The sequence below is a fragment of the Bison bison genome, unplaced genomic scaffold (genome assembly GCF_000754665.1).
Source record: "Bison bison bison isolate TAMUID 2011002044 unplaced genomic scaffold, Bison_UMD1.0 scf7180017864461, whole genome shotgun sequence".
Taxonomy (NCBI): Eukaryota; Metazoa; Chordata; class Mammalia; order Artiodactyla; family Bovidae; genus Bison; species Bison bison.
The window spans coordinates 10,603,061-10,625,252 of record NW_011495023.1 but is presented as its reverse complement, the minus strand read 5'-3'; the positions used below and the strand labels follow the sequence as shown (position 1 = coordinate 10,625,252).

The 22,192-nt window shown below is 42.7% G+C and overlaps 1 protein-coding gene across 3 annotated transcripts in view; it reads left to right on the top strand.

Annotated features, from left to right (window-relative positions):
• The window catches only part of BEND7 (BEN domain containing 7), an 86,188-nt gene that overhangs the window by 39,375 nt on the left and 24,621 nt on the right, over window positions 1-22,192 (top strand). For all 3 annotated transcript variants that reach the window (XM_010859938.1, XM_010859937.1, XM_010859940.1), the window contains exon 5: window positions 9,052-9,277. In XM_010859938.1, coding sequence (XP_010858240.1) covers window positions 9,052-9,277 — 226 coding nt within the window. The remainder of the gene's footprint in view (window positions 1-9,051; window positions 9,278-22,192) is intronic.

Genomic DNA, 22,192 nt, shown 5'->3' with positions numbered 1-22,192 from the left:
CGCTGGTAGCACATGATCACGTGAACATGGGCTCAGCAGTGTATCAGACAGTGAAAGCCCCGACGTGTTATCCGAGGCCCTTGGCTTTTTTATCTTGTGGGCACTAGGGAGCCACTGCAGGTTTCAAGTAGAGGAATAGTCATATATCCATGTTTAGACTGGAATCTGGAAGTGTCTTGTGGATGACTGATCAACACAGAGGAGAGACCAGAGACCAGGAGACTGATAATTCCAGGCAGTCAGGCAAGAGATGGGTAGAGTCCAGCCGTGAGCAGTGAAGGGACAGAGAAGTGAGAAGCGCCCAGGAGGTACCCCCCACAGGGGACCTGGTGCCTTGGGAGAAGCAAGCCCCACATGTCTATCCTGGAAAATGAGGTTAGTCAGTACTGACTTCCTTAACTGAGACAGGGAAGCCGGGAGCAGGCCTTCATTTCTGGATGGGAAGTAACAGGAGGTTGAGTATCCTCAAAAAGTCCAGTAGATGTTTGGAGCACAGGAAAAATATTAGAGCTAGAAGCAATGAATAAAAGGACACATAAAACCTGTGCCTTTATTGCTTTAAAACAATTTTTTTTTTATCAGAATTTTAAAAAAATCATTTATTTATTTTTGGCCACACCTTGCAGAGTGTGAGATCTTAGTTCTCTGACCAGGATTGGAACCCGTGCCTCCTGCAGTGGAAGTGCAGAGTCTTAACCACTGAACTGCCAGGGATGCTCCTTTATTGCTTTTTAAATGTAAAAAAAAAAAAAATTACCGTAAATTGTTTAAAGTTCACAATATATGAAGTTATCTTTTTTATGCTGTGGCTTTTAGCATTGCCCAAATACAAATTTGTGTGTCTGGGCACAAGCAGGAACCTGAGGGGCTGTGGATCATTGCAAGGGGACCACCGAGCCCCTGACACCTGATGGGCAGCCCTGCTCAGTGTGGAAAAGCAGGGCATCCTAGTCAGCACTACCCGCAGTCAAGAGCCTCAGGCACGCAGGGAACCCTGCCCCGGTGCCTGGCCCAGAAAAGGTGCTCAGTAAACAGCCATGCATCGCAGCTGCATCAAACACAATATGCGAAATCACCTTATAGAACTTTGGTTCTAGGACTTGGCTTTAATTAGAACCCTCTCCTCAATTTAATGTGATTTTCCCTCCTTCCCCCTTTGCTTCTCAAGGGCAGGGGTTAAATTAAAAAATAACAACAATAATAGTAGTTGTAGTTGTGTTTGTGTGCTATCCTTTGCCAAGTAATTTTTCAAATTTCATCCTTACTCTTTGAGGTATTATTATTATCCTCAATTTATAGATAAGGAAGGACTTCCCCGATGGTCCAGTGGCTAAGACCCCATGCTCCCAATGCCAGGGGCCTAGGTTCTATCCCTGGTCAGGGAACTAGATCCCACATGCCACAGCTAAGACCTGGCACAGCCACATAAATACATTTTTTAAAAATTGATAGATGAAAAGACTGGCATAAAGGGTTAAGTAGCCTGCTCGAGCCCATGCAGTCAGAGGTGGAGCTGGTTCTCAGACCAGGGCTGCGTACACCCTGTCCACCAGTGCTTGCACTGGCCCAGCTCTGGTGTGTGACCACAGCTCACTGTTCATGAGATGATGGTACACAAAGAAGAGAAAGGTTAGACTGTGGCTCTGTATGCTGGCTGGTTGGTTGGTTTGGGTTATTTATTTATTTGGCCACACCCTACAGTTTGCAGGATCCTAATTCCCCAACCAGAGATTGACCCCGTGCCCCCTGCAGAGGAAGCACAGAGTCCTGACCACGGGGCTGCCAGGGAAGTCCCCGTGTATGCTGTTTACTTGGAAGTTTCCAGGGGAGACCTTCCTGGTCAAGGGTATAGCTCTGAAATGTCCAGGATGTCTAGTCAGGATGCCCAGACTAGAAGCCCTGCGTGTAACCCTGACAAAGGTACCCACCCTCACCTCTCTCCGTTTTCCCTGAGTAAAATGGGAGTAATAATAGTGCTGACCTCACAGTGTGGGCCAGCTGGAAGAATTAAATGACATTATCTATGTAAAGCACTTCGAATAGTACCTGGGACCTTTTTAAGCACTCAGTAAATACTGGTTCCTTTTTAAACCTTAGCAGTCCTAGCGAAGTACCTTTATAGGGATAAATATAACTTTGTTAAGTAAACTTACAGGTGTATACACTTGAGCAAATATATGCAAACTAATCATATTTTTAAAAAGAGAGTGGCCAGAAATGGTTCTCTCTGGGGGCAAGATTACTTGACCCATTTTAAGTTAGTGCATTAAATAAAACTGAAATCTGAACTGCACAGAAGCAAAAACAGAAACCCCAAACCAAATTTCAGATATAAATACAATATTCAATTCTTTCTTCAGGAGTTCCCAACCCAGTACTCTGTCAGGACTCACAGAAGACAGGTGTAAATGTTTGACAGTTTTCCCTACCTAGTTGTATTTATTGATTTTTTTTTCAGGGTAGATACACATGGCTTAGGTTTACTTTCTTGTTGTTGCTTCCTGTTTGGCTTATTGATTGGCCTTGATGAAACACTAAGATCAGTTTTTTTATATATTTTAAATATTTTTTAAAAACATAGAAAATGTTTTTCTATTTTCTGTAGTTACTGTGAATATTTTCCAGTAATCCCAGATCACACAGAAGTTGTCAGAAGATAAAGCTACATATCCATCAACTTCAGATAATTTTGTTAATGTTTATGTCATTCTTAAATAATTTAAAATGCATTGGTGCTTTCAACATAAATAGCTACTGAATTCAGAATCTGTTTTCTTAATTTCTTCATAGCCCAATAAGTAAAGTAACCCACTGGGAGCTAGTAAAGCAGATCCATCAAGCAAGCAAATTTTTAATTTATTCATTGACACGTTGAAATTTAAGGCAGTATGTGCTTGAGAGTTAAAGTTCTAGTGCAGACTGCCTGGGTTCACAGCACTGCTTCACCACTTATTAGATGGATAATCTTAACAAGTTACCTAATCTCTCTAAACCTTAATTTTTGCATCTGCAAATTGGGGATCATGAAAGTGACTGCTTCATAGGATGATGAGAATTAAATTAGGAAACCCATGTAATGCGGGATGGACATGCTAATTATTGCACCATTGTCGAGGGCTACTGAAATGAATAAAATAGTCCTCGCCCTTCAAGGACCATATGAGGAAAACACATAAGCAGTAATCACAGTGTAATAGGATGTCAGCAGAGCTGTCCTCTGCCCGGGGTGTTAAGGACAGGCTCTCCGAGGTGGCCATTTTCTCCAAAGAGCAGTTTCCATGGAGTTGTGATGGGAGAAATTAGACCACAGTGATTGAAATCTTATGAAACATTTTGGCTCAAATAGCATGAGCATCAATCAAGCCCAAGTCCTCAGAGTCATTAATTTGCCACCTGAGAAAGGAAGGCTGAAATATCTCATTCTGCAGGTGCGTGGGGTCATTTTCAAACTGTACCGCCTTTCCCTTATTTTTTTTTTTTAAGTTAGTTAGCCACACCTTGCAGCTTGCAGGATTATGGTTTCCCGACCAGGGACTGAACTCTGGGTTGAACCCTGGGTCCTAGGCAGTGAAAGCACCGGCTGGGTCCTAACCACTGGACTGCCAGTGAGTGCCCCTCTCTGTTTTCTTTTCTCACATTTTGTTGAATAAAAATCGATCAAGGATTGGCTCTTTAATGACTTCCTGGTAATTATCACCCTATTCAACATTCAGTGTACACTAGTCTAAGAGATTATTATATACTTTTTGATACAGCTCCTGCCTGAGCATTTTTTACTCATTACAGAACATCCTTTTTACACAATGGGTCCACCCACTCTGCCCCATCAAAGCAGTGGTTCAGGGCTCCGCCACGTCCGCAGGTCACACTGTTTTGGGCTGTGACAGCTGAACCAATAATATACAGTCTGCCTTTCAATCCAGTGGGTTCTTGAGTCTACCCAGCTCACTGGCCATGATCTTGGCATGGCTTAATAAATAGTGACAGTAACACTTGCTAAATCTACCTGGAGCAGACCTGAGTTAGAGGGAACATTTTCAGTATTTCTCAAAAAGAGGCAGATCACATTTGTGAGCAAAACAAAATCAGTTATGAAAGGGTTTTGTGGGTGTTTTTTTTTTTTAATTTCATAAACTAAAGCTTATTTTCCTAGAAGTACATCTAGTGCACTGCTAAATAAACTCTCAAATGAGAATAAAGGATCATTGTATATAATAATGTTATGAACAGAAGGGTTGAATTCACTGTTCTTATAAGTTTTGTTATACGTTTTCCATTCAAAAGCAGTTAGTCTTACTTGAAAGACTCCTTAACTTTCCATCCATAGTTTTCTAATAGATTTGAATCTTGAGCCAGTCTGAAACTTGACTAGGTAGCAAGTCAAGTTTACAAACTATTGTGTATAATTAATTTGAGATTGAAAATCTGGGACTCATGCCCAATATGAATATTCCTGTACTTCTGTTTACTTTAACCTGATGACTATATGTCACTTTTTACATATCTTCCTATAATTTGCAGCCAACAATGCCTTACATAAAACAGCCAATATCAGAAATATTGCCTCTGTGATTAATTTGTATGATCTCAAAATTGTTTTATGTATTTTTCTTTAGATTATACAGGGGAGTCATATACTCAGAGAGACTTAGGGGAAAAATGTTTTTTCTTTTTTGGCCACACCTTCCGTCATGTGGGATCTTAGTTTGCCAACCAGGGATTGACCCCAGCCCCCGCAGTGGCCCCTGCGGAGTCCAGACTCTCAACCACTGGACCACCTGGAAAGTCCCTGGGGAAATCTGTTAATTTACCAGGTGTTATGGGATCCCTCAACCAAACTAGATCTTGACCCCACCTACTTCTAATCAAAGGGAGACCACAGTTGAAATGCAACTGTGAAGAGAAACAAGATAGTTAATGTCTACAGGCCTGGGTCCAGGAACATTTTTAAGCATCGTCATGACTACATGCAGTTTTGCCTCCCAGACTTCACTGGGTATAAGATACAATACCATTGGATAGGAAAATTCAACATTTGATACATTACTGTGCTAAGTGGCTGAGGTACTGAAAATAGGCAAGCCATCCATGGGAATCCAAATTTATAGTGGGCATTCAGACTCTTGACTCTAAAAAAGATGACTCCAAGAGCCGTAAATCCTGTCCCATACTTTGAATGTCATCATTTAAAAATCATATTACTTCAGTAATCAATAGAATCTGTAAATCAGTGTATTAGCTGTCTGTCCTCGCTGGAGTATCAGACAGTAATTCTGTCAAAGGAAGTCTAGCTTTTAAAATGATATTCATTTGGATTAGTGGTGGTTTCTATCATAGCCATCATCAGTAAGCAGAGGGATCTCACTTAGACTAGACAGTAAACAAAAAGAAGAGATTCAAGCATACAATTATAGAGTTTTAACCTGCTTTTAAATGTAAGTACAAAGCTGTGGATCACTACCAGGGCCACTGTATTATATTTATAAAATGGAGGCGATAAAAAGGTTTCATTGTAAAACATTGAGATTAATCAACCATCAAATTCTTCATGCCTTAGGAAGTAAGGCTCCCCAATCCTTTTTTTTTTTTTTTTTAAGGAATTGGTTTGTAGTTTTGTGACACCTTAGTGCTCACTGACAACCAGCTAAGAAGTCTGCTTGAAAGAAAAGACTTGAGGAGCAGGGAGGATCAGAGACCAGTCACCTTGGCCTCTGCTGCTGCCCCTGGCTATTGCCTCCACTAATAAAACACTCCTTTGTAAAGGAGGCATAACTGGGCGAGTTTGTGTTCCTTGATCTGGAGGGAAGTCTTCAAAATAACAACAATCATCTGGCAGTAGAAAGCAGAGCACAAAGTATTGACAGCTCATGCATCGGGATAGCATCTCAGAAATCAGAACACTGCTCTGATCCCATAGGGAGTCTCAGCTCCACAGAAACCTCCAGATGCTTAGTTTTAGGAGTCGGAGCAGATGCCCCAAACAGCAACTGCATCTCTCCGAAGTCCTAAAACCTCCAAGGTCCTAATAAAATGCTATCCTGCCCCCTCTACCCAAATCCCTTCTCCCGTCACCGGCCAACTCTGCCTAGTGGTCCTTACCCTTCTTGCAGCATTGGTCATTCTCCACTCTGTATGATCGGGGTTTATGTACATGTTTCATCTGGTGAGCCCGACCTTAAACTCCTTCCACACGGAGGATGCCAAGTAAATATTGATTGAGTCAGGGCCGTGTTCTCTTGGTAGCTTGCTCCCCCAGCCAGCACGGGCCCTGCTAGGAGAAAGCTGGCGGGCTGGACTAGGGCACAGCTGACTTCCACAGCCACTTCCTTTATGTGGGGATAAAAGACCTCGAAATCAATACTAGTCATTTTGAATGAATTCTTCCATAGTGTTTTGTTCATTCTGAGAAAAATCTATCAGGCGCTGCTAGCCGGGTGTTTGGCACTCTGAATGCCAAAGACAGTACACATTCTGATGAGAAACACAAACTCCCAACTAAACAAATGCATCATGAAAATTGCCAGAAATGTAGTTCATAGAAAACACTGCACCTGTGAAGAAAGGAGTGGCCAGTCCTGCCTGGTGGGCTAGTCTAGGTCAGTCTCTCAAACCAGGTTCAAGTCCTACACGATGAATCCAAGGGGAGGTACTAGGAGTCTCAGAGGTCGGGTGGCTGCTCTAAACCCCTGCTTGGTGGTTATCAGTCCAGCAGACATACATGAATGAGAGACCATGGTTCATCTTTCCCTTTTCTCTCTTGCAAATTTAAGAGCTTCTGTACCACCCGCCTAAACCCCCGGATCTTCAAATAGCTGTGAGTTGCTATTTCTATAAAGTAGACAGGGATTCTTTTTAAATGGTTTTCAAATGGTATAGGAGCATTCAGCAAAAATCTGGTCAGTTCATTTAGCATAAAAGGTCTAAATTAGGCAACCATAGGATGTGCAAAATAAAATTGTGGCTATGGATACAACTTTATCTTAGATTTTGATGTAGAATTCCTTCAATCCTAACATTTCTACATTGAGTCATTCAACAGATGTGCCTTGAGTTGCCCAAGTGTACAGCTTCTGTCCCAGGAGTTGGGGGCCCAGACCCTGGCTCCCGTCAGCTTCCTCTGCAGACCATCACCAGCATCGAGGGGCAAAAAGCCAGGGACCCACCCGGCAACACTGTTTTTAGAGTGATATTCACTGCGCATTCAGAGACCAAAAGCCAAATGGGAGAGCAAAGCAGAGAAGAGAGATGATTTTCTGGAAAATCCAGTTGAGAATTCCACTTGGGAGGAGGAGCAGGGCCCTAGATGGTCCCCACACAGTCTGAGTCATTTAAGCCTTTCCCCAAGCCTAGGTGGCACCAGTGGTGAAGAATCTGCCTGCCAATGCAGGAGATGCAGGAGACTGGAATTCCATGGATAGGTACAGTCTGTGGGGTCGCAAAGGGTTGGCCACGACTCAGTGACTGACCATGAGCCCTGAACCCTTTGCTCTGACCACAGGGCATAGTGCACATAGCTATGCATTTTGAGAAGCAATAGGACAAACAATAATTCCTGTTCTCCAGGAGAAAAACAAGACCCAAATCCTCACGTCTCATATGATTTAAAAAATCCAAAGTAGCATCAGGTTAGCCAAGTTTGCAATAAGATATCTAAGAATTAGCTTTTATGATATATCTTAAGTGAGATTTCCTGCTGACTTTTTTTCAAAGGAAAGTTTACCAATTGCATTTCTTCACCCTAAAGTTACTATTTTAAAGTCATCATGTTCTAATCAGTAGTAAATGACTTAGTGGTTTATGTAATGACTAACGAACTTTTATCCATTTAACAAGAATTTATTTAGTGCCTACTGTGTTCCAGGCCCTGGAGACATAAAGCCTGAGTTCTAGACATCAGGAAGGGCCACAATCTAATCAATAATTATAATACAGTATAATAAATACAATCAGATAAATGTGAACATCCTTGATAGTCCAGTGGCTAAGGCTCCACACTCCCAATGCAGGGGGGCCAGGTTCGATCCCTGTTGAGGGAACTAGATCCCACATGCTGCAACTAAAAAAATGATTGTGAATACTGCAATGAAGGTTGAAGATCCTGAGTGCCACAGCTAAGACCTGGCACAGCCAATAAATGAATGAATGAATAAAATTTTTTCCCCCAAGTCTCCTTGGGAAAGAAGGAGCTAAGAAAAGCTTTGAAAAGGAAATGGTATGAGCGGGTTGAAAGATGAAAGGATGGGTTGTAAACATCCATGGCATATACACAGAGCTTATATGGTAGAGTTCAGGTTGAAAGGCCCCTTATCAGTCCTCTGACCCAGTATCCCCCAGCCAGGAAATCCCCAGCAGGGAAGCACTGGTTTCCCAATGGTGCTCTGAAATAGAGCTTCAGATTTCCCTCCCCAAAGCAGGGGTCAGGGCATCTGCTCAGGATTTTTGTTTATTTTATACATTAGTTGACGTAAGTTTTCCTTGGGGGGAAAGAAGAACAGTTCCACAGCTAAAAACCACTGGCTTAGTACAAAGAGCATGAGACCTTTGGGGTAGCTCCATGTCCATAGGCAAATGAGATCAAATTATTTAATGCAGGAGAAAGTGATCTGTAAACTGTAATGCAATTGAATACCTCGAAATTATTTTTTTAAGTTATTTTTGTTATGATCTCTTTAGGCCTGAGTTCCTTCCTTTACAAAATGAAGACATTTCACCCAGAAATCTCAAGTCCCCTGGGTAGCTCTAGGCTTAAATGCTTTGGAAATTATCCAGCTTTCTCTTAACTCAGTTTCTGAGGACGAGAATGCTTTTTCAGTATACTCCTTTGCACTGTTTTTGACGAGACTTAATACTGGAATTAGAGCATTTTGTTGGTGAATTACAACTAGTCACTGGGTTTGTAAATCGCAAACACTGGCACACAAAGCTGAGGCTGTGTGGTTTTCACGATATATGGCCATTGCAAGAGCTGGTGATGTTTTTTTGTCGCACATATGCCCAACGTTGGTAACTTCAAATCTTGCTTTTAATGACATATTTATGTTCTTTTGGTAGCCAGAAGTGCAACTTGCTGAAGGCTTCGATGTGTTTATGCCTAAATCTCAGCTGGACTCTATATTGTCAAACTACACTCGCTCAGGAAGCCTTCTGTTTAGAAAACTGGTGTGTGCATTTTTTGATGACAAGACTTTGGCTAACTCCTTACCCAATGGGAAGAGGAAAAGAGGACTCAATGACAACCGGAAAGGACTAGACCAAAATATTGTGGGTGCAATAAAAGGTTGGTCTGCCTCATTTCATTTTAACGGGGTCTTTGTTAAGCTTTGCCTTCATTCCATAAAGATGCAGCTGCAACTGTAGTCAGTGAACTTAGAGGTGAACTTAACTTGCCTTTGGACGTCTGCCCACTGGCATGGCTTTTGGGTATGAACTCCTTAACCCTCCGCCCCAGATACCACTAGAACTTGCTGTTTCAAGGTGATGTTAACTTGTTAAAATCAGAATTTAAAAGCCAGTCTGATCTGCTGCAGAACCAAAACAAAGTCGTTCCTTAATTAACTTTGAAAATGAAAGTACGTTTTCCTCTTGGTCATTTCACACTAAGAACTTCCTCAACATAGGATTTCTACTTAGATTTTTAGTTGTCAGAAGGAATACAGCTGTGATGCTCTTTTGAAAGAAGGTAAAACAGTTCTCTCCAAAGTTGAGAAGTTGCTTTACCGGGTCACTGCTTCTAAAAACACCCTAAGTGGAAGTGAACCCAATGTGAAGCCAGACCCTACTCTGCTCCCTGGGGTTTTGTGACATGAGTTGTGCCAGTTACATGTAGATAAGACCCTGTGTCTCCCCATTCACACCTGTGAAGCTGTGTCTGAATCTCACTGCATTAGGATAGCCAGGTGCATGCATACGTGGATCTTCATTTAATTCCAGTTCCACATCCTGGATGTATTTTTTAATTTAATTTTTCCTATTCCTTCATTTTAACATGTCTTTATTTAGGATTCTGATAAAAGTAATTTTAGGTAATAGAAGCATTTCAGTGTGACTTTCAGGAAGAATGTCAGTGAATTGGCAAATATAAAACACAGCCACCATGAACATGAAATTCGGGGTCAAGCCTTAGTCCCTCTAGCATCACTGACCGGAATGTTCCTTCCTAGCTGTGGACTGGGACTGGCACGCAGAAAGCACCCCCAGCCTCTACCTCTTGGTCCCCGCAAAATGAGTCAATGAACGTAATAGCACTTAGAGTATACTTGGAAACCCACGACTGACTTTTGAAAATAATACAATTTTTAAATGGAGCTAGCAAGTACCACACAGCCCTTGTTCATGGCCAGGAGCACATGAGCCTTCATTAGCAGAAAATTTCTTATTCTCCAACAGAGTTTTTTCACTTAAAGTGACAGTTGAGTTGTAGTAAATAAGCTACAGAGATTATCACAATCGGTGCCACTTCTGAAAAGAATGATTCAGCCTGAAGTGATACTGAAAACAAGATTACAGAATTTGAAAAATAGTCAGTGATGTAACTAGGACTTGCTGAAGTGAAGAAAGGTCCCGTTTGGATTTAATGTGGCTGGGGCTTGTGGAAACATGAAGGTCAAGGCTGATGATGCTTTTCATGCTGAAGCTCTTAAACATGCTGAAATGTAGCCAAGAATTGTTTTAATTTTCTTTTTTTTCCAGGGCAGTATATTAACAGTATGAAAGTGTTTGGAAATTAGGGAATCATAAAAGACCGTGTTTCATTTTAATGACAGTAGAAGAGTTACCCTAATCATATATAATAATGAAATATATCATTACACATATCAAACCGATACGGGTTTTATTCTACCATTTTCCATTTAGACTGGACATGATACCATAGCCTGAGAAAGTATATTACAAACAGAAGTAGAAAACACACCTTAATCTTCTTCACATTTCTCCTCTTTAGCTAGAAATAAAAATGGCAATGAGCCCTCTTCAGACCTAGTTCATTGTAGAGCAGATTATTCAAACCAAAGAACTTTAATTTTCCATACTCTTTTTTTGTTGAATTAAACCTGGCATTAAAAATTCTTTTAGGGCAACAAGCAAACACAATAACTTTAAGACAGACAGAAATCCACCCATAAGGCACCAACAGCCTAAGTCAACAGATATCATATATTCACTGTTTGCTTCCAGTGTTGATTCATAGAAACATTTTTATTTTGATTTCTTTTCCTTCTTACAAAAATAACACATGCTTATTAAAAAAAGAAATCCAAACCATGAAAAAACACAGAAAGCTGAAAGGCTTCCATCATCCCGCTCTTCAGAGAGTCTGTGTGCATTCCTATAATCTTCGTTCAAACTACGAATGAGTTGTCGGCTTTGTCTCTCTAACGAGAACATTCTGTTCATACTGATCAGCCAGCATTTTTACATGATTTTTCTGACAATTTCTTACAAGCACCTTGAGGACGAGCTTTGTCATCCTGTTTTTTTTATTACCTGTTGCACCTCACTGAGAGCTCTACACCCAGTCGGGTTTCCATAAATACATGCAGGGTGAATGGACGTAAGTTTTTGTTTCTCATGCTGCTGCTGCTGCTGCTGCTAAGTCGCTTCAGTCGTGTCCGGCTCTGTGCGACCCCATAGATGGCAGCCCACTAGGCTCCTCTGTCCCTGGGATTCTTTGCCTTAATTTATTGACATAGTGGGCCTAGTACTAAACATCCATCCTCAGGGCTTCTCACACCTAATTTGGAACAGCTGACATCAGATGTTGCTGTAAATTGTTACGTGTTAATAAAGTGCCAATGAAACCAAAAATATGGAAACAAAAATTGAATGTAAATTTGAATACACTTCTCTTAATGCCCTAATTTTCTTCTTTTCATATCATACTTTGACTCACTAAAAATTTATTGACGTACATACTACAATATAAAGTGATTTTTGGAAGTAGTCATCAACTGAAGTTCTTTTTTTGTTTTGTCTTGTTTTGGTTATCACTGCGCTGTGTGACTTGCAGCATCTTAGTTCCCTGACCAGGGATTAAACCCTGATCCCCGGCACTGTAAGCGCAGTCCTAACCACTGGACCACCAGGGGATTCCCAAAGTTCTTTTAAAAAAAAAAGAGAGAAAATAACAAAATAACATGCATACATGAAAGAGACCCAAGAAATCTAAGCAACTCTTAATTTAAGGTCTTACAGAATAATTATACCCAGTTTTTCTTGCTATTTATTAGAGCTAAAAAGAAATTTATTTCCCCAACCAAGTCTTTTGAATCTCAGTAATCTGGCAAAGTAATAAAATGGTTTCTTTCTTTATAATTATGGCAAGACTACTCATGTAGCCCCTGCTGTCTACCACATACTTTGAAAAGATTTTGCAAATATTAAGTGCTCTGTCTTTCTTCCTCTGTCCTTTATGGGACAGTGTACCAATACTATATTAATTTGCAAAGTTTTACAACTTAGGGATATACAAAGACCAGTCAGTTTTATAAAACCTTCAAAGTAAAAACAATAGTGGGGCTGGATTTGTTTTAAAGTGATAAGGTTGGTTAAGAATGGGAACAAAGATGAAGGAAAACCTGTAAAATGCTTATAGATAGGAACAGAAATGTGCTGAAAAAACAAGAGTTTATTGTAGGATTGTTAACATAGCTCTTTGTAGTGATAATTAATATTCCCCATACTATAGTATCTGGAAAATAAAATATAAACCTCTTTATAGAGATCATGCTTTCAACGTAGTCTCATCTGTCTTATGGTAGCTAACACTTATTGGTAATTCATTAAAAATTCATTTATAGGTTATGACCTAAGGTGTTGATGATGGAAGGACCCTTAATTAGAAACATCCACCTAAGCACTTTGAATTTAACTCTGGGAAGAAGCAACTTAGGATCTTATTAAGTGGAGTCTTGGGTTTTGGTGCTGAGGAGAGTTTAGTATCCTAGATTTAATTTGGAAATGATCTTACAGCCAGGATGCAGCATTGAGGTCAGGACCTAGGCAGGCCTTCCTCCCTTCATGCTTTACCTGCCGGAGACCACCTAGTTCTTGATGTCTTATGCCAGGAGACCATGCAGGGTGACTTAGTGAGAGTTTTGTTAGATATTGACATAATCATTCATGTCTGAAGGCTCTTCAGAAAGTATAGTTGCGGTAAAGCTGTTTTTAGAGCCTAGGTTTTGGTTTTTAATTCAGCTTCATAGTAATTAGTTGAGAGAGTTTTATTATTGAGTTGGCCAAAAGTTCGTTAGGGTTTTCCATGGTCTTAAGTAAAAATCTGAACGAACTTTTGGGCCAACCTGGTACTATCCAACAAACAAGATTCTTGAATCCTCTTGCATTCAAAGCAAATTATGTCTGCTTGTCAATTGCAGGAACCACTGTACTGCCCTTCGCTTACTCCATGCAATACATGATGCAGCACAAACTTTGATGCTGCTTTTGGGGGCATCTAGGCTGCTGACCTGCTGGGATGGTCCACAGGGATCGTCACATCCCCAGGAGGGCGCTCTCCTTGGGTGGTGGTGTTTCTGACACTTCATGAGACCCACCCTTTCATAGGCTCTGCTGAACAGACCACCAAAACCTCTCCTTTTATTCCAGCAGCTCAAGAGACATCCAGGGTCTATATTTGTCATTTTATTTTTTTGAACTTTTTGGCTGTGCCTCTTGGCAAGTGGGATCTTGGTTCCCCGACCAGGGATCAAACCTGCACCCCCTGCAGTGGAAGCGCAGAGTCGTAACCACTGGACTGCCGGGGAAGTCCCTGCCATTTTAGAACTCCTTTATTCTCCACTTTTTTATCATCACTTATTTCCTTGGATTTATCCCCCAAAAGTGAATAGCTGTTTTCTATCTGGTCTCTAATAGACTTTAATATGTTTGGGGGTGGAATCTACATCTGACTTCTTAGTCATTTCTTTTTTTAAAAAAATAATTTTATTTATTTATTTATTTATTTTCGGCTGTACTGGGTCTTTGTTACTGCAAGGACTTTCTCAAGTTGCTGCTAGCGGGGGATACTCTTCATTGCAGTGTGCCGGCTTCTCATTGTAATGTTGTCTCATTTCAGAGCACTGGCTCTAGAGCACATGGGCTCAGGAGTTGCAGTTCTTGGGCTGTAGATCACAGGCTCAGTTGTGGTACATGGGCTTAGTTGCTCCACGGCATGTGGGATCTTCCTGGAACAGGGATCAAACCTGTGTCTCCTGCATTGGCAGGCAGATTCCTTACCACTGAGCCACCAGGGAAGCCCTTACTTATTTCTTGATAGTAACTTCTTTGAGCTTTGAGAGCTCTCTTTAAGAACAAGGCTGAAACATCAGCTTGCATTCAGATACCCCTGTGATTTTCGTTCCATTTATGGGAAAGGAAGCTGAGACTGTGAGAAGTTAAGTAAACTTAAAGGAAACAGCTGCTGCTGCTGCTGCTAAGTCGCTTCAGTCATGTCCGACTCTGTGCAGCCCCATAGACGGCAGCGCACTAGGCTCCTCTGTTCCTGGGATTCTCCAGGCAAGAGTACTGGAGTGGGTTGCCATTGCCTTCTCCAAGGAAACAGCTAGTAAGTGGGAAAACCAAGATTGAACCCCAGGCCTCTCTCCAAAGCCATTACTTCGTTTCTTCTATGAGGACTATTGAAAAGAAAGAAAGGTATCTCTACTTTAAATTTTTATCTTAAATTTTAGCATTTTGGATTCTTTATAAATTCCACTGGGAAGGTGGCCATGCTAATGATTTGAAATGACTGGTGAGTTGTGTGGTATTCAGAATGAATTTCTAGATAAGCTTAGCTCTCCTTCTGTTTATTTCCTAGTTTCAAGGGCAGGTCTTCCTTTGAAGACAGTGAGGATCAGTCCCATTGACAGTAGGGAGGAAAATAGAAGCATGATCCTTTCCCTAGGGAAAGAGACACTTTCAGTACATAGAACCACAGAGAAAGAGCATGCAAGCCCCACTGCACGTGCGACTTCCAACACTGTATGTAAATTCAGTTCTAGTGAAGCGTTTGCCCATTGGAGCCAATCGATGAATGCTTTCATTCAAGAATCCTTTTAGTTTCCATGTTACAACGTTGGAAGTCACAGTACAACTTTCATGCTCTTTCTCTGTGGTTCTTGTGGTTCTGTATACTGGAAGTGTTCATGTTAATGTTTGGCAGAAACCAACATAATTCTGTAAAGGATAAACATAATTTATCCTTCAATTAAAAAGTAAATTACTTTAAAAAAGAATCCTTTTAGAAGATGACTAACCATTGCGGACAGGGAAGCCAGGCATGCTGCAGTCCATGGGGTTGCAAAGAGTCGGACATGACTGAGTGACTGAACTGAACTGAACCATTTGTGAATTTATCTGTTCATCGGTTTATGCATCAGGTCAGCTTAAAACAGGACAGGCCTGAATACTATATGATGACAGACTCTAAGAGATTATTTAATGACGTCACGTTCATAACTTGGCTGTGACTACTACCTAGTTGTTGTTATTGGCATTCTCCCTCTTTTTATGGAGGCCCAGCAACACGTGGGTGATGTTGAACCTTGATCATTCTGCACCTGGAACCCTATATGTTCAACCCCTGCCATAGCTGGTCTCGTACTTCAAGGTGCATCAGAATTACCACAGGTATTGGTTCAAAATTCCAATTTCTGGGGTCCCCTCCTGGAGATTGATTCAGTAGGTATAGGGTAGTCCAGGAATCTGGATTTTGAATAAGCAGCTACCGGTGACTGATGGCAGCTGTTTCCAGACAACCCCCTTGGCAGGGCTTCCCTGATGACTCAGACGGAAAAGTGTCTCTGCTTGCAATGTAGGAGACCTGGGTTCCATCCCTGGGTTGGGAAGATCCCCTGGAGAAGAAAATGGCAACCCATTCCAGTATTCTTGCCTGGAAAATCCAGTGGATGGAGGAGCCTGGTGGGCTACAGTCCATGGGGTCGCAGAGAGTTGGACACAACTGAGTTACTAACACACATACTTGGCAGAGCAGCGCCACCCCAGCTCAGGTTGTAATGACTGGTTCCAATGAGACACCATCTGTCTGGGCTGCCTGGCCCTCTTGCACATGTCCATCCCCCTCTGTTGCTAAGAGTGTGTCTTTTCTGAAGCCTGCCCTGCGTCTCTCCAGGAGCAAATGACAAGATAACCTATGTCCACAGCTCTCACCGTTAGACTGTCTGGGGCTTAACCTGATTTTTTCCTGTGGTCTGACACAAGGGTTCTGGTTTCAGACACACCCTCAGTGGCTCCCCAGGACTTGAGGGATGAACTGCCTCGTTTCCCAAAGTGGAAAAAGGGCATAGCCAGACTCAGCCGGAGACTAGTGTGTGGATCAATAAACACATGTGTAGTATGCTGGGAGGCTCTATTGTCGCTACACAGAGAGTCATCTCTGTTCTTGGCAAGCATTTGCCCAGACTCCTCCTCAATGGCATATCTGGAGCACTTTGCCCCAACTTCCACACCAAACAGTGTCACACAGAAGACGTGGTCTTGGCCGCTTTTCTGATTCCAGTTAAGTAACAAGACCACCCAAACATTTGCAGTATTTTCATTGACCTCACAAACTTAGAAATCATCAGCAGGCAAGACATTTCTGTTAACAACACTCAGGCTTATTACCGGCCCGTTGAGAGCTGGGAAAAGGTGCCCTGACCTTCAGGGTGTGCAGTCCTGCAGAGCGACAGAGCTGTAAACAGTGAGCTGAACCTAGCACCATCTCCAAGACAGGACAGAATGAACATCAGATCAGATCAGATCAGATGAGTCGCTCAGTCGTGTCCAACTCTTTGCGACCCCATGAGTTGCAGCACACCAGGCCTCCCTGTCCATCACCAACTCCCGGAGTTTACTGAGACTCATGCCCATCGAGTCAGTGATGCCATCCAGCCATCTCATCCTCTGTCGTCCCCTTCTCCTCTTGCCCCCAATCCCTCCCAGCATCAGAGTCTTTTCCAATGAGTCAACTCTTCGCATGAGGTGGCCAAAGTACATCAGGTGCCCATTACTGATGGAGTGATTGCAAATCCCAGTTAAGAGAAGGGCTCACGGAACAGGTGACGTTGGAACTCAACCTTGAAGGATGAGCAGTGTCCTAGATGCAAAGAGAATGGAAAAGGTTAACTTACAGAGTAAGATTAGTGAATCTTCAACACAGTAAGACATTGGAGCCTTTCACCTCCAGAGCAGTTTAAAGTCTTTTCTAAGCATAGGGCCTGAGTCCTCACCAAGCTGTTTACCTTCGAGTGTTTAACTTCCTGAATATAAATGCCAATTGCCATGGATGCAAACATAGTTTACCCTCAGGAGTTTACAACCTGGGCTGTGCTTTTTTATTTTTTTAAGTATTAAGTCTTTATTGAATTTGTTACCATATTGCTTGTGTTTTTTATGTTTTGGTTTTTTGGCCTTGAGGCATGTGGAATCTTAGCTCCCCAGCTAAGTGGGAGGGATCGAACCTGCACCCCATGCATTGGGAGGCGAAGTCTTAATCACTGAACTGCCAGGGAAGTAAGTACCTAGGGCTGTGCTTCTTAAAGCTGCCTCAGCCCCATCCCAGACTTAATGAACCAGAAAACTTGGGATTGGGGCCATAGGGAGTAGCCAGATTGCCCCTCATTTGTCACTGATCATCTGTAAGCTCAGAAAAGGAACCTCCTCCCCTTCCTCAAAGTGACAAGTCCATCTACATAAGGAGCAAAGGGACACATAGAGACGTTTGTTGAGAAGGACGCTGTGGCTTTTGTTGATGTTGTCTTCACCCCATTTCGTCACAGACGGGAGCCCGCCATGGATTAACTCACAGGGACTCAGTTCTAAGTCCCGGGTACTGAATTCTCACCCAGCCTGCCTTTCAACACCACAGCTGGGGCTGAAGTAAACAGCCTCCTGTCAAAAGAGGTGGGTTTCTGACACACAGGCAGGGCCACCACAACATGACTAGGCACTTTGTGATGTTACAGGCACCCTTCCTGGGGTGGACACTGTCGATTTGTTTATCTCTTATGACAGTTTTCTGGCAGATGCTAGTCATATGTCCCAAGGGAGAGGTACCTTTCTAATTTCTAGCCACGGCACAGTATGACGTGGCCTAGCCACAGCCCTGGACAGAAGCAGCAGTATTTTCTGCTTAGCCCACCTCACCATTCTTTAAATCCCTGAATTGCGCGGCTAATCTGAAATGCTCATCAGCATCTTCAGGTAATGCCTCGTCTCTGTTTTCCTTCCCATTTCCAGGAAGCGGAATTGGATAATAAGTCCCAAACTAGTCAAATTACATTCCTCATTGCTTTTCTCCTGGACCTATCATTGGTGCTAGTGATCTGGCAATTATTTTAATTCATTTCCATGAACAGTTATTGACTGTCTCCTACAAGAGACTCAGCAGACTTCTGAGACTCGGGAATTGACATTCGCTTGGACAGCTGCCCCACAGATGTCTATGCAATGATCGTGGGATATTTGCTGTCACTGTGGTACCAGGGACTGGTGGTCAGCTCACAAAAAACCTAGGATACATGTCAGTTCCCATTAAGAAAATGCCTCAAAATCCATGGGCCTTTATTTCAAATTGAACTGAAAGCTGTCATGGATTGTGGGTGCCTAGAAGACATCTCCGTATAACAGCAGGCCTGGCTGCAGCTGTCTTAGAAAAGAGAGACGCTGCCTCTTGGAATTAGTCTGGTTTTCGTACTGACTCTCCCTATAGTCAAGTCTCTGTTATGCTGACTGTGTTTCCAGGATCTTCTTTCTTCCTTCTGGCACTTGGTTTGATTGTGATGCTTCTCCATCATCAGCTCCTGGTATTTCTCAGAACCATATCGTCCCCTTGTCAACCCTTTGCTTTTGATCACAGAGTCCATCCAGCAGCCCTTATGTTATGTACAGGAGTCCCCACATCTCTCCATCACCACCCGTCCCACATGGAAGCAGCTTAGCCACCTACAACTAAGTAGGGGAAAATCTTAACTAGAAATGTGAATGGAAACCGGGTGCAAAGGAGACAGGCGACAGCAGGAACCAAGACAGGCAGGCCATCCAACCTGACCACTAGAAGATGAGGGGACCTGCCCTGGCCTCTTTCTAGAGTCAGGGCTGGTCCTTCTTACCGAAGCGTCCAACACCTGAAAGGTGGCTTGGGCCTTCTTACACTAACATCCCCTGGCAGGAATTTTTTTTTTTTTTTTTGGCTGTACCACTTGGCATGCAGGATCTTAGTTCCCCGACCAGGCATCAAACCCACAATCCCTGCAGTGGAAGCACAGAGTCTTAACCACTGGACCACCAGACACATCATTATTGACAGCAGCATCAGCATTCTCCTGCTTCAGCTTCTCTGACACCATCCTAGTCCAGCTGTCTATCACTTTGACCCTGAAGTTCTGCAGAAACACTTTTTAAATATACTTCCTACCCCTCACTTCATCATCTACGTTGTACTAACGGTATACTAACAGCCACTTGTAAGATAAGAGCCCATGGCATTTTTCCTACCTCCTATTTGCCTGTTAAATCAAGTGCAGTCTCTGGCCTTTCCCCAGATTCCCCAGAGCTTGACCACATTTCCCCCAGGCTCCTACGTGGTGAACCAGCCCAGTACTGACACTGTTCCTTAAGCATCACTTGCTTGTCTTGGACTTTGAGTCTCGCTATGTTCCCCAGGCTACAATGCTCTTCTCTCTTTGTAGACAAATCCTGCCCATTCTTCTTGGTCCAGCCCAGGTCTCATTACCTTGACGGTGAGACTCTCTCCTGGTGCCTGAGCCTCCATCGATTTTTCCTTTCTCTAAATTCTTATAGCACACGTTACCTTTATACAGCTTAGCAGTACATCCTAACCCTTAGCTTTGCTACTCATGGTTTAGGTGGAGGATGGCTCTATCATTTATTGTCCAAACTGGACCCTTTGAGAGTGAAAATGGTGCTGTTAATCGCTTCACGGGGAAAACAGGCATTTTGAACTCTCCAGTGAAAATCTGGATCTTTGGTCATCCTACTTGTGCTGGGACATCTTATCTTTCCAAGACTATGGACACCTAGAGGGCAAATCTTACATGGGGGATATTTGCTTTGCATGTTCCTTGGCATGTGAAATGCAGTTAATGATCAATAAATGCAGGAAGGAAGGAAAGATGGATAGAGGGAATTAGGCAGTCAGTTCATCCTCACTGAAAAAGGTGGTGTCTTAAAAATCAAAACAACTCTACCCCACAGGACATGAAACCAGGGTAAGCACAAAACTTCTCCATGACCAGCTGGAAGAGAGCCACTGAAATTAGAGAAGGCAGAATTATCAGTTTGAAGATAGAAGAAACAACAGTAATAGACAAATCAGGTGGTATAGAGCAGTTGAGGATGGTATAAATCTTGTCAGTCAAGACCATCAAAGTGATCCTGAATGTAAAACCTAATTTGTATTCTGTGGCGCCTCTGAAAGCATGAATTATCATTATGTATCAAAGAGCAGCCACCACAGTATGCAATATAGGAAGTGTAGTTTTTCCCACTTTCATTCACACCAGAAAGTAATCATCTCCAAAAGGTAAAGTGAAATAATTTCCTCATGGGATTTTGATTTTAAATAAACTCCCAAATTGAATCCCAAAGCAAGCTAAATGTGCCATTTTCTGTCTTTACCATCTCAAGGCTTCTTGATAATGTCAGCATACTTATTTGTGTTTTCTTAGCATCTGTCATCACAGAACCTCGGTGGCTCAAAAGGAAAGTACTGAAAGATTGAGAACTTCCTCTTGTCAGTCTCGACATAACTCCCAAATTTCCTTAAGCCAATCTCAATTAGAAAGGAGTTGTTCACCATTAAGAAAGAAGAGGAAATAGAACCCCAGCCCCGAGGCATCAGCCCTGTTCTAACGCCCAGCATCTTCACTGCCATGCTCACTTGCAACATCAGCCACGGGTGGATGGAGGCAGGGATGGGGTGAGTGTGTTGCTCTGCTGACCTGATTCCCATGGGCGAGACCTCAGCACCCCCACTGCTCGCACATCTCGTCATTCTTGTCCTTCCCATCTCAGCCGTCTCTGAATTTAGGTGGTGGTGAGGGACAGAATGGTCCCTGAGTTTCCCAAATATGTCATCACTCATTCTGGTCCTATGACTATTAACTGGCCAGCAGGTGCACTCAGGATCTCATGGAATGACTTCAAAAGTTCACAAGCCAAGAATCCTAGCTTTAAAAACCAAGAGGAAAACTCAGCACTTTCCCTTCATTTGTTTCTATAAAGAACAGATACACAGAGAAGCGTCCTGGCAAGCAATGCTTAGCCACTCAGTGGGCGCGTGGTTTATGCCACTGCCCAACTATTTGAGTTGATGATTCCTGAGCTTTTAAATTTCATTTCACCCGAACCTCTCAGTTCCTGATCTCTGAAGTAAAGGAGTTATATTATTTCCAGGATGACTTGCAAGCAGAATTTCATCTATGATCTTGAAACATTTCTCTTTGCCAAAAAAGGAGGTATATAGTGAAACACCATTAGGTCAAAGTTTGTTATTAACCAGACCTTAATATTTAGCAGGTATAATTCATCCCCTTGAAACACATCCAGCACAGGAAGTGAACATGTTGCCACGTGCTGCACCACAAGCCAAAGGAAAGTATTACATTTCTCACTAGTTGTGTTACAGATGAGCCCTACTGAGGGGTTCCTCATGTGTGTGTGCTCACGCTCAGTCATGTCTAACTCTTTAGGACCCCAAGGACTGTAGCCCACCAGGCTCCTCTGTCCATGGGATTTTCCAGGCAAGAATACTGGAGTGGGTGACCATTTCCTCCTCCAGGGGATCTTCCTGACCCAGGGATGGAAACCACGTCTCTGGCATCTCCTACATTGCAGGAGGGTTCTTAACTGCTGAGAGACCAGGGAAGACCTTGAGGGCTTCCTTAGATAAAAGTAAATTAAAATTAAATTTGTTTAATGTAAGACACCACTAGAGGCACTTCCTCTTAGACACAGACACCACTGTAGCCAAAACCAAATTTACAAAAAAGAGACAAGGGATCTAGTTCTTTTCCTCTAGACTCTTCTCTGGCCTCTGATCTTTGAGAATGGCTGATTCCCCAAGACTGTTCAAACCTCCAAGTCCCACCAGTTTGGGGACAATGAAAGGAGCATTGTGGGATGTAGACTTACTCCCAACTGCCACGTAAGGTCTCGAGACACTACCCTCTCCTGG